General features: G+C 37.9%; 1 protein-coding gene across 1 annotated transcript in view; it reads left to right on the forward strand.

The window, feature by feature from the left end:
• Positions 1 to 3,709: 3,709 nt before the first annotated feature.
• LOC128636569 (major histocompatibility complex class I-related gene protein-like) overlaps positions 3,710 to 20,971 on the forward strand; it is a 34,554-nt gene continuing 17,292 nt past the window's right edge. Inside the window, exons 1-2 of the mRNA XM_053689563.1 lie at positions 3,710 to 3,782; positions 12,281 to 12,532. Of these exons, the coding sequence (XP_053545538.1) occupies positions 3,710 to 3,782; positions 12,281 to 12,532 (325 nt within the window). The remainder of the gene's footprint in view (positions 3,783 to 12,280; positions 12,533 to 20,971) is intronic.

The following is a 20,971-nucleotide window of genomic DNA, read 5'->3' on the forward strand; positions in this document are numbered from 1 at the left end:
CGTCTGCTCTAAGAATTCCCAAATTTCTTCTGATTATATCACATATTTTCATATATTGATTACTGTGATTAGTTATAAAATTTACCTGGCCTTTTTTATTTGTATTTTCCTTAGCTCTTTAGGTAACTAGTAATTCTTGTCTTTCAGTTTTATCCACTTGAGTCTTTTCTTTCCTAATTACAGACCTGGAATAGCCTCTCTCTTCTAATTGTAAAGATAAAGTTTTGCATTCTTGTTTGTATTCATCCTCATTGGATCAGTTCCTCTTCATCCTATGGAACTGTCCCTTTGCTATTGCCATAGACATGTGTTTGGGATGATTGCTTTTTGCATGCAATAGATTGTTTTTGGTTATTGGTTTTCTATATGTTTTGGTTTGTATATACCCTTTTATTTCATATCCAGTTAATGTAATATCCAAGTAATTTATTTTTATAGGATCACATTCCATAGTGAATGTGAGGCCTATTTCATTGGAATTGAGATATTCAAGAAAACTTTATAATTCTGCCATAGGGCCATCCCATATTAGAATCAGGTTGTCAATAAATCTACAAAAGAATCTTATCCTCTCCCTAAATTAGTTTTTACCTCCAAAGATGTGGGACTCTTCCCACCAACTCAAAAATAGGTTGGCTTACGAGGGGGCGAATTTCGCCCCCATCGCGGTCCCACATCTCTGGAGGTAAAAATCTCCCTGGAACTCAAAAAAATTATGCTCCAGTAAAAATTTGACCACTCTTTTGACAAAAGAAATTTGTTCACTCTTAAGATTAGTGTCTTTACATAAGAAAAATTCAATTGCCTCTAACCCATGTGTCTGTGGTATTCGTGAATAGAGGAAAACAGCATCAATAGTTACCCATATGTAACCTTTCTTCCACTCTATACCTGTACACAAATTTAGAAGGTGCTTGGTGTCTTGTAGATGACTCCACAGTGTCTTAACAATGGGCTGTAATATCATATCTACCCATTCTGATAAAGGCTCCAGAATGGAGTCTATACCTGAGACAATTGGTCTACCACTTATATTTTCCAAGGTTTTATGAACCTTAGGAAAGAAATGAAACAGTGGAGTCTGAGGATGTTTCTTAAGTAGGAATTCTGCTGTTGTTTTGTCAATAAACCCATATTCCAGACCATCATCTATGAGAGACTTTATTAATTCCTGAATATGATTAGTTGGATTTGAGGGGAGTAACATATAGGTCTCTGGGTCATTTAATTGACGTTTAGCTTCCCTAATATAATCATCTTTAGACATTATCACTGTACTTCCTCCCTTATCTGACTTACGTACTACAAGATCTGTATTCTCCTTTAATTCTTGTAGTGCCTGTCTCTGTATCTCATTCAGATTAGGGACAGTCTTGTCTGTTTCTTTATGTAGTTTAACAAGATCTCTTTCTACTGACGCTTGAAACATCTCCAAGACTGACCCCCTACTCCGAATCGGATAGAACTTGGATTTATTACGAATAGGTTTAGTAATATTAATGTATTCTGTTGCTTGTTCATCAACATCTGATGTTGGTTCATGGGATTCTTTAAGCAACTCATTTAGATCTTTAATGGTACACAATTCATAAAAAATTGACTCCATCAAATATGTCATTAATGTTAGACTCTCTATCAGGTGCTGTCAAATGTTGTTGTTCCGCTAGCTCAGTTTCAAAATGTCTCCTTAATGTAAGAGTTCTGATCAGCCTATTTACATCAATGAGGGTATAAAAAATATTAAATTTACATGAGGGTGCAAACCCTAGACCATAATTTAAGACTTGATATTGTGCCATCGTTAGGTCAAAACCTGAAGTATTAATGACATTGCCCACTATAAAAATAGTGGTTCCTTTTGAAGTGGTAATCACTTCTTTCTCTAATTGCTTGGTTTGTGTGTGTGTAGTCGATAGCGATCTCTCCCTCTCTGCTCTTTTTCTGATCCCCCCCCCCCGTCTAGTTTTTCTGGGGGTATGTGAAAAACCTGCTGCATGCTAGATTAATTCTCTCTATCATCAGTGTACTCATTCATATCCCTCTCTATTTGTGGGCCTCTATTATCCCATTGATTACTATTATATTTCAATGCTGGATCTGTTCTATTCCTTTGTACTTTTTGTTGTTGTGGTGGGCCCTTTACCTTAGATCGTGTTCCTAAATCTTTCTGACCTTGTATATAATTTAAATTGGAGCTTCTCTCTATCTGACTGGACTGATTATGACTAATAACAGAATTTGCCTTAGGTACAAGGTTATGACTCCTGGTCTCATACATCTCATTATATTCAAGTCCTTGATCAGTCTCTCTGTATCTGGGATAATTTGGATCTTCTCTCCGGATTAGTCCTGGCTGGTCACAAAAGTCCACTTTCTTCCTATTTTCATTTCCTGTACTTTGACCCTCCACATTCTGTGGTCCTCTCGACTGAGATTTTGATCTTGATCTATTTTTCCTCATTCTTGTTCTTCCAATTCTGTTTTGGGCAGACCTGTCTCTCCTATTCCATATAAAGACATGATTGTTTTTGTAATCTTCATTGTCCCTCAGAAATTTGGCATGCTTAACTGTGATGATCTCTTTCTTTGTTTGCTCCACTGTATTTTTTAGAATCACATCCATTTCATAGTAGTCTTGTTTTTTAGTATATTTGTCTAGTATCAATTGTAATTCCATAATCTGTGACCTGATATTGGTCAATTCAGCTGTCTTGTGTTTCACTATCAATACCAACAGCCTTATTGAACAGTCCGTTAACACCTCATTCCACTCTTGTACAAACTCCTCGTCATTAACCTCAAAGGTGGGGAACTTGTTGAGGCGTAAGCCTCTTGGGATCATTTTTAAGTTAATGTATCTCTCCAAAGTCAATTTGTCTAGTTTGTTTCTGGTCTCTTTAATCCTTAAACATTGCATTTAAAAAAATAAATCCCCCAATGCTGACTGGGTTCTACTGGTGGAAAAAATCTGTTCATATTCAATGTGATCTTGTTCTCTATCTGTCATTTGTTCAAGACTATAGAAAGTAGTGGTAATTTGTTCGCTTTCTTCCATGTTTAATTGATTAAATTGATAGGGAGTGCGTAGGCTTCCCCCTTCCGTTCAGTGTAAACGTATACTCTGCCTGATTCTGGGTGCAAATGAATGCAATTCAGCAAATATTTCTTATTATGCCGTTAGTGTGTAATCTGTAAATCAACAGGTGGTTCTGATATGTGGTTCCTAGTGTCTGTGCAAATCGCTGCTCTCGACCAAGAGATAAACTGCAGTATAACAAACACTTAGCACCAGCACTCGACAGTTAGAATCCACATCCCTCTGACATAGACCTATACCTCCGTGTACATACAATCACATCCTATGTATGTAGAGGCAACAAAACAGCACTCTCTATGTAACAAATATCATGTAAAGCGGACTTACACGGGAATGCAGCTCCAGTCTGTTCTGCCGCCCCCTTCTTCACTGCCGCTGCTCCGAGAGTGCTGGGCTGTCCTTCCGGTTCAAGGCCTCCGAGTATTCCACCTGGTTATGCAGGTGAGCCCAATGGACTAGTCGTGTAAACAGCAAAACAATGAAAAGAATGTCCAGACCGGCTCCTCCTTCCACAGTGCGCTCTTTATTGAACCATAAAAAAGAGCGTAACAAGCGGCACAAATAAAATATGACAATGTCAAAGCACCTACAGGCCAGAGTAAAATACAGGTAATGACAGGTACCCCCTCACATCTGACGCATTTCGGTGGTTACCGTAATCATAGATACTGTGCGTGGTACCTGTGTAACTTTATACGAGTTCCTGTCTCACTGATTGGCTGTCTCCTACACACCCCTCTATTACAATTGGTCCTCTTCTAAACGTTTTCAATTGGCGTATAAAATAGGTTTGTTTATCACATGTCTTCCCAAGAACGGGCTGATAGGTCTGTAAAGCCTAATTACTAAAGTCATTTTTAACCCGATGCAATCAAGAAAGTTTCAATGTAATATATATGCATATTATTTCTTCGTAATAGTTTCATTAATACTCTATACTTTGCTCTATAATTGCATGCGATACCTGACTGTTATTAGTCATGTTTATTGTATCGCTGTATGAATCGCTAGATCCTCATTTTAAGCTATATATGATTACAGGTTTGAAACTTAGTGGCACCTTATTTTGTCTGGAATATGCAAATGGGTTTTACTGACTGTGACCTTATGCATGTTTCATATGTGAATCTATAGACTACACCAGTATTATCTATCCCAAATTTCATTATCTACACTCAATATAATGAAATGAATATTTTTTCAATAGTTTTTCAATTTATTTTGTGTTTATACTTTATACAGAGAACTCCTGTTTTTTGCTTTACTTGTTGCTAGACTAGTTACTTGGGTTATTTGGATTGTTTCCTACTACAACTTAGACTAGTCTTAGCACCAGTTCTTGGATATTGTGTTTATTTGGTACATTAATATTGGTCTACAATCAACCTTCGTATAAATTCCATTTTCCTACTAAAAGATCTACTGGTGTTATTCTAATTCCTCCAATGTAGCAATTATTGGCACCACTAAGTGGCTTATTGTTGTTGGCATGTTCACTAATCAACTAGGAATGTATAACAAGCAATGTTACTTACTTCTCCCAATGGTTAATAAGATCCCATTTAGAATTGAAACCTGTTGGTATCCTAGTACCAAGTCTAAATATCCAGTAAGCTTCTCTTTTATAGAGAAGCTTCTCTCTATCTCCTCCTCTTAGTGGTTGTCTGACCATCTCTATCGCTTTGCCATCTTGATTCTGTTTGCCACTTTCCTGATACTGTGTGCCACTATCCTGATACTGTTTGATACTGTCTTGATTATTTGTGCCACAATCTTAATACTGTGTGCCACTATCTTGATAATATGTGCCACTATCTTGATACTGTGTGCCCCTATATTGATCACTATCATGATTCTGTTTGTCACTATCTTGATTCTGTGTGATACTGTCTTGATTAAGTGTGCCACCATCTTGATACTGTGTGCCACTATCTTGATACTGCGTGTCACTATCTTGATTATGTGTGCAACTGTCTTGATACTGAGTGCCACTATCTTGATACTGTGAGCCAATATCTTGATATTGTGTGCCACGATCTTGATACTGTGTGCCACTATCTTGATTATGTGTGCAACTGTCTTGATACTGTGTGCAACTGTCTTGATACTGTGTGCCACTATCTTAATACTGTGTGCCACAATCTTGATACTGTGAGCCACTAACTGGATTATGCGTGCCACTATCCTGATACCATGTGCAATATTTTACTACTGTGTGCCACTATCTTGATTCTGTGTGCAACTTTCTCGATTCCTTTTGCCACTATCCTGATACTGTGTGATACTGTCTTGATTATGTATGCCACTATCTTGATAATATGTGCCACTATTTTGATACTGTGTGCCCCTATATTGATACTGTGTGTAACTATCTTTATTCTGTGTGTCACTATCTTGATACTGTCTGATACTGTCTTGATTATGTGTGCCACCATCTTGATACTGTGTGCCACTATCTTGATACTGTGTGCCACTATTTTTATTTTGTGTGCAACTGTCTTGATACTGTGTGCCACTATCTTGATACTGTGTGCCACTATCTTGATACTGTGTGCCCCTATTTTGATACTGTGTGCCCCTATCTTGATTATGTGTGCCACTCTCTTGATACTGTGTGATAATGTCTTGATTATGTGTGCCACCATCTTGATACTGTGTACCACTATCTTGATACTATGTGCCACTATCTTGAATCTGTGTGCCACTATTTTGATTATGTGTGCCACTATATTGATAATGTGTACCACTATCTTGATTATATGTGCGACTATCTTGATTATGTGTGCCACTATCTTTATACTGTGTGCCACTATCTTGATACTGTGTGTCACTATCTTGATTATGTGTGCAACTGTCTTGATACTAAGTGCCACTATCTTGATACTGTGAGCCAATATCTTGATTATGTGTGCCACTATTTGGATTGTGTGTGCCACTATCTTTATTATGTGTGCCACCATCTTGATTCTGTTTGCCACTATCTTGATACTGTGTTCCACTATCTTGATTATGTCTGCAACTGTCTTGATACTGTGTGCCACTACTTTTATACTGTGTGATACTGTCTATTATGTGTGCCACCATCTTGATACTGTGTGCCACTATCTTTATACTGTGTGCCACTATCTTGATTATGTCTGCAACTGTCTTGATACTGTGTGCCACTATCTTGATACTGTGTGCCACTATCTTGATTATGTGTGCCATTATTTGGATTGTGTGTGCCACTATCTTTAATGTGTGTGCCACCATCTTGATTCTGTTTGCCACTATCTTGATACTGTGTTCCACTATCTTGATTATGTCTGCAACTGTCTTGATACTGTGTGCCACTACCTTGATTCTGTGTGATACTGTCTTGATTATGTGTGCCACCATCTTGATACTGTGTCCCACTATCTTGATAATGTGTGCCACTATCTTGATTCTGTGTGCCACTATCTTGATACTGTGTGATACTGTCTTGATTATGTATGTGACTTTCTTGATATTGTGTGCCACTGTCTTGCATGTGCCACTATCTTTATTCTGTGTCCCATCTTGATTCTGTGTGCCACTATCTTGATACTTTGTGATACGGTCTTGATTATGTGTGCCACCATCTTGATACTGTTTGCCACTATCTTGATACTGTGTGCCACTATCTTGATTATGTGTGGAACTGTCTTGATACTGTGTGCCACTATCTTGATACTGTGTTATACTGTCTTGATTATGTGTGCAACTGTCTTGATACTGTGTGCCACTATCCTGATACTGTGTGCCACTATCTTTATACTGTATGCCACTATCTTGATTCTATGTGCCACTATCTTGATACTCTGTGATTCTGTTTTGATACTGTGTGCCACTATCTTGATTCTGTGCTCCACTATCTTGATACTGTGTTCCACTCTCTTGATACTGTGTGCCAATATCTTGATTCTGTGTGGCACTATCTTGATATTGTGTGCCACTATTTTGATACTGTGAAACACTAACTTGATTATGTGTGCCACTAACTTGATACTGTTTGCCATTATCTTGATTATGTCTGCTACTATCCTGAGACCGTGCACCACTATCTTACTACTGTGTGCCACTATCTTGATACTGTGTGCCACTATCTTGATTCTGTTTGCCACTATCCTGATACTATGTGCCACTATCATGATACTGTGTGATACTGTCTTGATTATGTGTGCCACAATCTTAATATTGTGTGCCACTATCTTGATAATATCTGCCACTATCTTGATACTGTGTGCCCCTATATTGATACTGTGTGTCACTATCTTGATTCTGTGTGTCACTATCTTGATACTGTGTGATACTGTCTTGATTATGTGTGCCACCATCTTGATACTGTGTGCCACCATCTTGATACTGTGTGCCACTATCTTGATTATGTGTGCAACTCTCTTGATACTATGTGCCATGATCTTGATACTGTGTGCCACAATCTTGATACTGTGTGCCACAATCTTGATTATGTGTGCAACTGTCTTGATACTGTGTGCCACTGTCTTGATACTGTGTGCCACTATTTTGATACTTTGTGCCACAATTTTGATACTGTGAGCCACTAACTTGATTATGTGTGCCACAATCCTGATACCATGTGCAACTATCTTAATACTGCGTGCCACTATCTTGATACTGTGTTCCACTATCTTGATTCTGTGTGCCACTATCTTGATTCTGCTTGTGACTTTCTTGATACTGTGTGCCATTATCTTGATTATGTGTGCCACAATTTGGATTGTGTGTGCCACTATCTTGATTATGTGTGCCACCATCTTGATTCTGTTTGCCACTATCTTGATACTGTGTTCCACTATCTTGATTATGTCTGCAACTGTCTTGATACTGTGTGCCACTACCTTGATACAGTGTGATACTGTCTTGATTATGTGTGCCACCATCTTGATACTGTGTGCCACTATCTTCATTATGTGTGCAACTGTCTTGATACTGTGTGCCACTATCTTGATACTGTGTGCCAATATCTTGATACTGTGTGCCACTAGCTTGATACTGTGAGCCACTAACTTGATTATGTGTGATACAAACTTGATACTGTTTGCCACTATCTTGATTCTGTGTGCCACTATCCTAAAACCCTGTGCAACTATCTTAATACTGTGTGCCACTATCTGTATTCTGTGTGCCACTATCTTGATTCTGTTTGCCACTATCTTGATACTGTGTGCCACTATCTTGATTATGTGTGCCACTCTCTTGATACTGTGTGATAATGTCTTGATTATGTGTGCCACCATCTTGATACTATGTACCACTATCTTGATACTATGTGCCACTATCTTGAATCTGTGTGCCACTAGTTTGATTATGTGTGCCACTATATTGATAATGTGTACCACTATCTTGATTATATGTGCGACTATCTTGATTATGTGTGCCACTATCTTTATACTGTGTGCCACTATCTTGATACTGTGTGTCACTATCTTGATTATGTGTGCAACTGTCTTGATACTGAGTGCCACTATCTTGATACTGTGTGCTACTATCTTGATACTGTGATCTTGATAATGTGTGCCACTAGCTTGATTCTGTGTGCCACTATCTTGATACTGTGCGCCACTATCCTGATACTGTGCGCCACTATTTTGATACTTTGTGCCACTATCCTGATACTGTGTGCTACTATCTTGATACTGTGATCACTATCTTGATACTGTGATCTTGATAATGTGTGCCACTATCTTGATTCTGTGTGCCACTATCTTGATACTGTGCGCCAGTATCTTGATACTGTGGGTCACTATCTTGATTTTGTGTGCCACTATCTTGATTCTGTGTGCCACTATCCTGATACTGTGTGCCACTATCTTGATACTGTGTGCCACTATCCTGATACTGTGCGCCACTATTTTGATACTTTGTGCCACTATCTTGATTCTGTTTGCCACTATCTTGATTCTGCAATTTTAGACAACTTTCAAATTTACTTCTATTATGAATTGTGCTTCATTCTCTTGGTATCTTTTGTAGAAGAGTAAATGTTGGTGAGCTCATAGGACTTTAGAAATGTGTTTGTGTCTTTAGATCTTTATGGCAGCAGTGTTTGCAACAATATTTGTAACAATGTTATACAAAGTTACTTAAAGGGATATGAAACCCAAACATTTTCTTTTGTGATTTAGACAGAGCATGCAATTTAAAAAATGTATAACATTCTTGTAAAATTGCTGTCACATAGTGCCCCAGACACGTGCACACTCCAGAGCTTATGTCCCTGCTTTTCAACAAAAGATATCAAGAAAACAAAGTCATGTAATAATAAAAGAAACTAGAAAGTTGTTTACCATTGCATGCTCTATTTGAATCATGAAAGAAACATTCATGTCCCTTTAATTTGGAAACTGAATATGTTTTAAATGTTTGGAGCACTTGCAGGACATGACTCATGAAATACTTACCTGGAATTTAAGTTGCAGGAGAGCTTAGTGGAGATAACCAATAGGTGAAGAGGTTTGAAAGGAAAAGTTTCAGTTTTCAGCTTAGATACAAGGTAAGCACAGAGGTAAAACATATATTAATATAACTGTGTTAGTTATGCAAAACTTGGGAATGGGTAGTAAAGAGATTATCTTTCTTTTTAAACAACAAAAATTCTGGTGTTGACTGTCCCTTTAAGATTTAATATAAAATGTTTAGTTATGCACCATGAAAAAACTTTGCAATATATTTTCATTATTTGTGTTGCTCCCTTTTCATGTAATTTAGCTCTGAAAACTGAGCAATTTCTAATTCTCAGAACAGGAAATGCACCTGCTGACTTCTCAATGCTAACCCTGCTACATATCTTTCATTAATTGGCTTTAACTGATACCAACTGAAAAACAGAAGGCCTTATACTCCAGTCTGCTGTCTGCCTACTAAAGCTCAGATTGGCTCTTCTAAATAAGGCAGATGGTGGGTTAAGTTTGATTATTGAAAAATATGAGGAATTTAAAGGATGTCAATTTGTTTTAAAAATGTTAAGACTTAGCTGATATGTTATTCTATAGCAACACATCACAAATGTCTTATAATTACAAAGTGTGTACTGTACCTTTAAAACTCCATCTTGTGTGTATACTGTTACTCATAAAACCTGATTGACATATTCTAAGTGTATTACACTATAGGGCATTCATGCTCATTTATACCTTACATCTTACCCATTACGACTGAATGGTTCAATAATATAAGTGCATGGTGTTGTATATTTCTATTTTTAAACATAGAAACATAGATATTGATGGCAAATAAGAGCCATAGGCCCAGCTAGTCTGACCGATATTTCCTAAAAGTATAAACGTATCTAGTTTGTAGGACAGCCTTATGCTTATCCCAGGCATTAATTAGTTTGTAGGATAACCTTATACTTATCCCAGGCATTAATTAGTATGTAGGATAGCCTTATACTTATCCCAGGCATTAATTAGTACATAGAATAGCCTTATACTTAACCCAGGCATTAATTAGCATGTAGGCTAGCCTTGTGCTTATCCCAGACATTAATTAGCATGTAGTCTAGCCTTGTGCTTATCCCAGGCATTAATTAGCATGTAGGATAGCCTTATGTTTATCCCATGCATTAATTAGCATGAAGGATAGCCTTATGTTTATCCCAGGCATTAATTAGAATGTAGGATAGCTGTATGCTTATCCCAGGCATTAATTAGCATGTAGGATAGCCTTATGCATATCCCAGGCATTAATTAGCATGTAGGATATCCTTATGCTTGTCTCAGACATTAATTAGTATGTAGGATAGCAGTATGCTTTTCCCAGGCATTAATTGGTCTGTATGATATCCTTATGCTTTTCCCAGGCATCAATTAATATGTAGGATAGCCTTATGCTTATACTAGGCTTTAATTAGTAAGTAGGATAGCCTCATGCTTTTCACAGGCATTAATTAGTACATATGATATCCTTATGCTTATATCAGTCATTAATTAGTATGTAGTATAGATTATGCTTACCCCAGGCATTAATTAGTATGTAGGATAGCCTTATGCTTATCCTAGGCTTTAATTAGTAAGTAGGATAGCCTTATGCTTATCCAAGGCATTTATTAGTATGTAGGATAGCCTTATGCTTATCTCAGACATTAATTAGTCTGTAGGATATCCTTATGCTTATCCCAAGCATTAATTAGTCTGTAGGATAGCCTTATGCTTATCCCAGGCATTAATTAGTATGTAGGATAGCCGTATGCTTATCCCACGCATTGATCAGTATGTAGGAGAGCCTTATACTTATCTCAGACATTAATTAGTATGTAGGATAGCATTATGTTTATCCCAAGCATTAATTAGTCTGTAGGATAGCCTAATGCTTATCCCAGTCATTAATTAGAATGTAGGATAGCCTAGTACTTATCCCAGGCATTAATTAGTACATAGAATAGCCTTATGCTTATTCAAGGCAGTATGTAGAATAACCTTATGCTTATCCCAGGCATTAATTTGTATGTAAGATAGCCTTATGCTTATCTCAGGCATTAATTAGTATGTAGGATAACCTTATGCTTACTCCAGGTATTAATTAGTACGTAGGATAACCTTTATGCTTATCCCAGGCATTAATTAGTGTGTAGGATAGCCTTATGCTTATACCAGGCATCATTTAGTATGTAGTCTAGCCTTATGCTTATCCCATGCATTCTTAAAGTCCCCCACAGTGTTTGTCATATCCACCTCTTGTGGAAGTGTATTCCATGAATCAATCCCCCTTTCTGTACAGAAGTGCTTCCTTAAATTACTCTGAATCTACTACCCTTTAGCTTGAGATCATGACCCTCTTGGTATCCTCTTTTAAAGAGTAATAACATGTGTGCTCCTAAGCTCAGATAGATCTTTTGCCTCTGGCAGCAGTGTTTGCAACAATGTTTATAGCAATGGTATACATAGTTACAAACACTGCTGCCTAGAATTTTACAAACAATAAGTGGCAGCAGTGTTTGCAACTATGTATAAAATTGCTAAAAACATTGTTGCAATCATTACTGCCAGATGGCTAAGATACATGCACGCTCTTGAGCTCGCCTATGATTAATCTTTAACAAAGAATACCAATTAAACTAAGCAAAATTGATAACAGAAGTAAATTGGAAAGTTGATTAAAACTGTATGTTCTGTCTCAATCAATGTCTTTTTATTGCTTTTTTTATTTGTTGTGTTTCAGTAAGTCACAATTTGGGGATTTATATTACCATAACCTCTGCACCAATTTCTGGGCTGCCTACATACTCTATTGTTTCACATCTTGATGATCTAATGATTGGAAGATACAACAGCGATATTCGCCAAGTTGAGTCTTTGTATATACCAACTAATGAAAGCTTATTGGATGAGCTGACTAAGATTTCTCAGAACTTTGAGGAAGCCCATAAAGCTCTTACAGAGTTTCTTCTGAAATTGTTAAACGATAGAATTGGTGAGTATAAACCTCAGACTTGCTAATCAACTACCAAACCAGCATGCAATGCATGAGATACATTCTGCTTTCTTTTTATATACACAAAAGTACAAATCCCCAAATCCGGAATTCCCAATTCCACACTTATTCTGAAATCCAAACTTTTTAATTAATATTTTTTTTAAATAAATTTATCAAAAATGACCATTTTCCCCCATCACAATTTTCTCTGCCTGTGTCTTTGGTTTGGTTTGTGTGTTTTAAAATGCAAATAATAGTCTATTTTTTTTTTTTATTTAAAACAACACCTATTACCTTTCTGACTACAGTATTATATTATATTTCTGAGGGTACTATGGGTACCAAAGTAATATAGATTATTTAAATCAATGTTTAGGCTACATGTATAAGCTGTAATATCACATGTAAATATTACCTAACTGATATAAGATATTGTTGTTTACACTTGGTCCCTTCCCCTCTCCAAACTGTCCCATTTTACAGATGTAAACATTTCAAATTCCAAAACTATTCCAAAATCCAAACTTTTTCTGGTTCCAAGCAGTTTGGATAAATGGTTTTGTTTCTACCTGTAGTATGATACATCCAATAGTGTCCTAGGGGTGCTAATGATATCAAGCCACCCCCAGTAAGATTTTGCCCCTTATAACTAACCATAACCAAGAGTATTGCATCAGCGCTGGCAATTGCTGGAAGGTAAAGTCGGTTATCCCAAATGGGTGTGTTTCAAAATAACACGGTGAGGAAACAAATCACTGTGACTCCCTATCACCTCTGTTGCCTCCGTGGGTTCCCTGGAAGGTCGATTGCAGCTGGAAATACCAGTGGATATTTTTCTCGATCCCCTCAATGATAGAAAACTGGAATAGAACAGAAGACAAGTGCAACCCGACTCAGGTGCAAATAATTTAATAATACGTACGTGTGCAAACAACACATGGCAACTTACAAGATATTAAAACAAAATGTGCATGGATGTAGCCATATAGTTAAAAAAAACATGCTCCCTCCGGTCCTTGCTATACTCTGGTGATCCCTTGCGATCCTCACCACATCACCACATCCGTTTACAATCTGACTTTCTCACCACAGCCGTAAAAACCAAGTGTTAAGAAGGTGCAGTAAGATTCCTTGTCAGCAGGTCTGGTAGGGATGTAAGAACTCTCTACGCATTTGGTCCGTATACAATCTGACCTTCTCAAGAGGTAAGTGTCTGCAAATGTCCCTACCAGCTATTTAAAAGGGCCAATGTACGTTTTCTATTTCATGGTGAGCAATCGTATACACGGTAACGGCCCTTTCTTTGTGCTTTGTTAATCGACATGTAAACAACAGGGAAAGACATTGCATAGGTATAGTGATGTCGCGAATAGTTCGCCGGCGAATAGTTCCCGGCGAACAAAGCATGTTCGCGTTCACCTCGGCAGGCGAACATATGCGATGTTCGATCTGCCCCCTATTCGTCATTATTGAGTAAACTTTGACCCTGTACCTCACAGTCAGAATACACATTACAGCCAATCAGCAGCAGACCCTCCCTCCCAGACCCTCCCACCTCCTGAACAGCATCCATTTTAGATTCATTTGGAAGCTGCATTCTTAGTGAGAGGAGGGACAGTGTAGCTGCTGCTGATTTAATAGGGAAATCGATAGCTAGGCTACTGTATTCAGTGTCCACTACAGTCCTGAAGGACTCATCTGATCTCTGCTGTAAGGACAGCACCCCAAAAAGCCCTTTTTAGGGGTAGAACATCAATCTGCTTTTTTTTTTTCTCCTGTGTAATCTAAATGCAGTTGCCTGCCTGCCAGCGTGTGTGTCAGGCTCACAGCGTATACTGTGCCCACTTGCCCAGTTCCACCACTCATATCTGGTGTAACATTAGTGTACATTTAAAAACAACAACACTTTTTTGACTATGAAATAATAGCAGACAGCTGCCAGTACCCAAGATAGCCACCAATAAGGCAGAGGGGGAGGGTTAGAGAGCTGTTTTGGGGGGATCAGGGAGGTTGGGGGCTAAGGGGGGATGCTACACCACAGCATATGTAAATATGCTAAAAAAAAATAACACATTTTAAAAAACCTTTTATTTTAGTACTGGCAGACTTTCTGCCAGTACTTAAGATGGCGGGGACAATTGTGGGGTGGGGGAGGGAAGGGAGCTGTTTGAGAGGGATCAGGGGGTCTGATGTGTCAGGTGGGAGGCTGATCTCTACACTAAAGCTAAAATTAACCCTGCAAACTCCCTACAAACTACCTAATTAACCCCTTCACTGCTAGCCATAATACACGTGTGATGCGCAGCAGCATTTAGCGGCCTTCTAATTACCAGAAAGCAATGCCAAAGTCATATATGTCTGCTATTTCTGAACAAAGGGGATCCCAGAGAAGCATTTACAACCATTTGTGCCATAATTGCACAAGCTGTTTGTAAATAATTTCAGTGAGAAACCTAAAATTGCGAAAAAAAATTAAGTTTTTTTTAAATTTGATCGCATTTGGCGGTGAAATGGTGGCATTAAATTTACCAAAATGGGCCTAGATCAATACTTTGGGTTGTCTACTACACTACACTCTTAAGCTAAAATTAACTCTACAAGCTGCCTACATGCTCCCTAATTAACCCCTTCACTGCTGGGCATAAAACACGTGTGGTGCGTAGTGGCATTTAGCAGCCTTCTAATTACCAAAAAGCAATGACAAAGCCATATAAGTCTGCTATTTCTGAACAAAGGGGATCCCAGAGAAGCCTTTACAACCATTTATGCCATAATTGCATAAGTTGTTTGTAAATAATTTCTGTGAGAAACCTAAAGTTTGTGAAAAAGTGAACAATTTTTTTTTATTTGATCGCATTTGGCGGTGTAATGGTGGCATGAAATATACCAAAATGGGCCTAGATCAATACTTTGGGTTGTCTACTACACTACACTTAAGCTACACTTAAGCTAAAATTAACTCTACAAGCTGCCTACATGCTCCCTAATTAACCCTTCCACTGCTGGGCATAAAACACGTGTGGTGCGCAGTGGCATTTAGCAGCCTTCTAATTACCAAAAAGCAACGCCAAAGCCATATAAGTCTGCTATAATGGCATGTCTGGCACACAGTGTTGGGGCAAGGGTCCATCTGAACACTGATACCTGGTCTGCAAAGCATGGTCAGGGCAGGTATATCACCTACACTGCGCACTGTGAAGCGGGCGTAACCCTTACACTACCTGATCGATACAACATCATACCTGATGTTTTAAAGCACGTTATTCCAAACAATTTAGGAATGTTAGGTGATTTATGCCCTTTATGGATTAAAACCAGACTCTGCATCAACTATGTAATTTTCCATGGGAGTTTTGCCATGGATCCCCCTCCGGCATGCCACAGTCCAGGTGTTAGTGCCCTTGAAACAACTTTTCCATCACTATTGTGGCCAGAAAGAGTCCCTGTGGGTTTTAAAATTCGCCTGCCTATTGAAGTCGATGGCGGTTCGCCCGGTTCGCCCGTTCGTGAACTTTTGTGGAACTTCGCGTTCGCCGTTCGCGAACCCAATTTTTTAGGTTCGCGACATCACTACATAGGTATTGTTACGGATAATAGTACAAAATATCCATGTAGTAAAGTACATTCTAGCGACAATATTACAAAATAACAGTTACTATGTATACACTGTCTTCTTATTTACAAACTAAATTTCGCAATGTTTTTACATCATATACAAAATACTTATGAGTTGGAAAATTATTTGCACTGTTTTGTAGACCGTAACTTTGTAAGATCACAGTGCTCTTATATCTAAATGTAAGCAGTTTCATCATGTGTTTGTAAAAAATTCAGTTTTTTAAAAAATAAATTTTCATCAGAAAAATCTCTAAAAAATGCACATATATATATATATTGACCCTTAAAATATATAAAAAAAACATTTGAATCTCAATTCATAAAAATCGTGCAATTACATTTGCGTGTATAATAAAAACATCAAAGAATCACATATACATATAGAAACCAATGTCCCTGATCTAAGATTGCAAGATGTTGCTTCCCTAAATATTGCGTGTATAATGAATTTCTCTAAAATATGCTGGTTACATAAATTCTTGGAGATCTAGTTTTATATTGAGTCCCTGTGGGTGCATATAGTTAAGCTGGTGTATCCAGAACTTTTTCCTGCATCGCAAGGCTAATAGTCTGTTTGTAAATTTATTTAGTGGTATCCAGTCAATGACCCATATTCTGAAACTCTCAAGGTCTGAATTGTGATGGACCCGGAAGTGTTCAGATACACTGTGAGTTGTGATCCATTTTGTTATGTTGTTAGCATGTTCATTAAATCGGGTGCGTATGTGTCTTTTAGTTCTGCCTACATAGATCAAATTGCAGCTGCAGGTTAAAAGATATACCACAAATGTTGTACTGCACAAACATTTGTACTTCAATCTCAATGCCTTGGACCCATCTGAATTGTAAAAAGTGTCTCCTTTTACTACTTGGCTGCACATGCCACATCTCGCTACCCCACATTTGTATATTCCAGGTTTTTGTTATTACCAATTCTTACTACGAAGTTTGGTAGGAGTCAGAATATTTTTTAAATCCCTATTTTTCCAAAAAGTCACTAAGGGTTTATCATCAAGTATGTCTCCTAGAATAGAGTCTGCCTTGAGTGTTCCCCAATGTTTTTTCAGGATATTGTGGATGTCTCTACTCCCCTGATTGAAGGTTGTGATAAACCTCACATTCTTATTCTCCTGCATATTCTTTTTGTTTTTGTTCTCTTTTGGTTTAAGAAGCAAATCTCTATTCATGTCCTTTACCTTATTCTTGGCTTTCCCAATAGTATCTAAGTCATACCCCTTTTCCATGCACCTCTGATCTAACAGTAGGGACTCTGTGTTGTAATCAGTCGTTCTTGTGCAATTTTCTTTTTGTGTTTTGTCAATTTTTTAAATGAATCTGAGGTTACGGTCATTGCTGAACATGTGTTGGTTGAAATTTCCACTATCTGCCTCAGATCCCTAAAAATGGGTTACATCTCAAAATCATGCATGTATATGTTTGCATAGGATGGGGCAAATGCGGTCCCCATTGCTATGCCTTGTATCTGTTTGTAAAATTGCTGTTCGAAATTAAAAAAAAAAAATGTGGTTAGGTATAACATAAATGCCCACTAAGATGAATTGAAGATGTAATTGAGACATGCTCCCCTTTTCCAGTGTTTCCTGAACTGCTCTTATTCCCAGTTCATATGGAATACATTACATAAAACATGAAAATAGCAATATACCACAACATTTTGCTCCAATTAGGTTGAATAGGAAGAACAGACAGTTCACTCATGGTGGTGCCTACAATCAACACGGTAAAAATCACCAGCATTATAATGAGACTAAACAATCATGGCTATCAAAGGGACATAAGAGCCAGCATAACACACACACACATACTACTAACTCTAGGGGGACCAAAGGGAATCATACCCCTAAATTTAATTAGTGGCGTAATAAATCTCATTATTTTACTCCACTATACTTACGTCATGATAGGTCACAAGACAATTACATAGCACATGTACCAAATACACATACTTATAACAGATTTGAGATATCAGGAGATCAGGAGACAGATTCTAATGCTAGAGGTGATTGAGAACCACAGGGTGCAAAACCCAAGGGGAACTTCTATACGAACAACAAACATAATAAAACTAGATGGGAGAGACAAAGTGGGAACAATCACCAACATCATTTTTTAGACTTTGCTGTCCCACCTCCAGGACGACATCTAAATCTAAAAGAGGTAGAGGATTCCACAAATTGGAATCTAAGAGTAATGCCAGGAAAAAGAAGAAGGGGAAGCTGGTATGCAGAGGGGGAAGAAAGATCCAAAAATACAGACATAAAAAGGATGAGATAGAAAGGAACAGGGCTAATATCTTCAATCTCTCTAGTATAACTCTAGGAAATAATGAGGTTAACCTCTTAGCCAAAGGCCGGAATTTTGTACCTAAGACAGCCCCCAACAAGTTTAAGGCATACATCAGCATTAAAAAATACATACGAAACTTAACCTTGAAGAGTTACTTCATTAAGAGTACACCTCAAATAACCAGACCAATACAACCACATTTGAAAAGTTTTAAATAGTGTGAATGAAAATTCGACAAATCGAGATACCTCTGAAACTGAGGAAGAAACATTAGGAAATCTTCTGAATTTAACCATCTATGATCCAGATTCAATAATTGAAATAGTCACTTTAAGAGGAACTCTTCCTTTTATCCATATTCAGGATGAATTCATCACCAAATTCAACAAACTAGTATGCAGAGATCTAACGAAACTCTGGGAGAAACAAGATAAACAGTGGGTTACTAAGCATAATGATAATCTAACTCTTGAGGAGAGAAGAACCTTAAACACATTACAGAACAATAGGGACATTGTAATTAGGGCGGCAGATAAGGGGGGTGGGGTGGTTATTCAGAATCGCACTGACTACCTAGAGGAAGCAACTAATATGCTGAATGATGTTAATACATATAAAAAACTCCACTTCGATCCTACCGTAAAATATAAGAAAGAATTGAATGCCATATTAAAAGATGCAAAGAATGATAGCATCTTAAACTCTGATGAATTACATTTTTTAACAGAGACCCACCCAACCACACCGACATTCTATCACTTGCTGAAAGTGCACAAGTCCCTGACCAAGCCACCTGATAGGTCCATCATTTCAGGTATAGGCTCTCTGACTAGCAGTCTTTCTGTTTATATTGATCATTATCTTCACCCAATAGTAAAATCCACTAGAGCCTATCTCAGAGACACTATGCACACTATACATGTTTTTGAAGGATTTGAATGGCAGGAGGATTTCATGTGGATTACATGTGATGTATCCTCCCTGTACACATGTATTCCACATGAACTGGGAATAAGAGCAGTTCAGAAAACATTGGAAAAGGGGAGCATGTCTCAATTACATCTTCAATTCCTCTTAGTGGGTATTAATTTTATAATTAACCACAATTTTTTAAAATTTCGAACAGCAATTTTACAAACAGATACAAGGCATAGCGATGGGGACCACATTTGCCCCATCTAATGCAAACACATACTTGCATGATTTTGACAAAAAATACATTTGGGATGGTAACCCATTTTTAGGGAACTTAATAAAATATTTCCACTAAATAGATGACATTGTTAACATTTGGAAAGGATCTGAGGCAGATAGTGGAAATTTCATCCAACACATGTACAGCAATGACCGTAACCTCAGATTCGTTTCAAAAATTGACAAAACACAAAAAGAAAATTGCACAAGAGCGACTGATTACAGAGTCCCTACTGTTAGATCAGAGGTTCATGGAAAAGGGGTATGACTTAGATACTATAGGGAAAGCCAAGAATAAGGTAAAGGACATGAATAGATAGTTGCTTCTAAAACCAAAAGAGAACAAAAAGAAAAAGAATATGCAGGAGAATAAGAATGTGAGGTTTATCACAACCTTCAATCAGGGGAGTAGAGACTTCCACAATTTCCTGAAAAAACATTGGGGAACACTTAAGGCAGACCCTATTCTAGGAGACATACTTGATGATAAACCCTTAGTGACTTTTAGGAAAAAAGCGATTTAAAAAATATTCTGGCCCCTACCAAACTTCGTAGTAAGAACAATCAAAGCTCAGAAAAAACAACAAATTGGTAATAACAAAAACCTGGAATATACAAATGTGGGGTAGCGAGATGTGGCATGTGCAGCCAAGTAGTAAAAGGAGACACTTTTTACAATTCAGATGGGTCCAAGGCATATAGAATGAGGTACAAATGTTTGTGCAGTACAACATTTGTGGTATATCTTTTAACCTACAGCAGCAATTTGATCTATGTAGGCAGAACTAAAAGACACATACGCACCCAATTTAATGAACATGCTAACAACGTAACAAAAGAGCTCACAACTCATAATTTATCTCAACACTTCCAGGTCCATCACAATTCAGACCCTGAGAATATGGTTCATTGACTGGATACCACCAAATACAATTACAAACAGACTATTAGGGGCATATCTATCAAGCTCCGTATGGAGCTTGAAGCCCCGTGTTTCTGGCAAGCCTTCAGACTCACCAGAAACACTAGTTTTTAAAGTAGTGGTCTAAAGACCACTGCTCCATAACCTGTCCGCCTGCTCTGAATAGGCGGACAGAACGTGTCAGAAATGAACCCGATCGAATATGATACTCCCTGCTGGTGGCCGATTGGCAAGAGCTGCTGGTGCAATGCTGAATACGGAGAGCGTATTGCTCTCCGCATTCAGCGAAGTCTGTCGGACATGATTCGCTGATCGGATCATGTCGGACAGGCCTTTAATAAATATGCCCCTTAGCCTTGCAACGCAGGGAAATTTTCTGGATACACCAGCTTAAC

The sequence above is a fragment of the Bombina bombina genome, chromosome 7, assembly GCF_027579735.1.
Source record: "Bombina bombina isolate aBomBom1 chromosome 7, aBomBom1.pri, whole genome shotgun sequence".
NCBI lineage: Eukaryota > Metazoa > Chordata > Amphibia > Anura > Bombinatoridae > Bombina > Bombina bombina.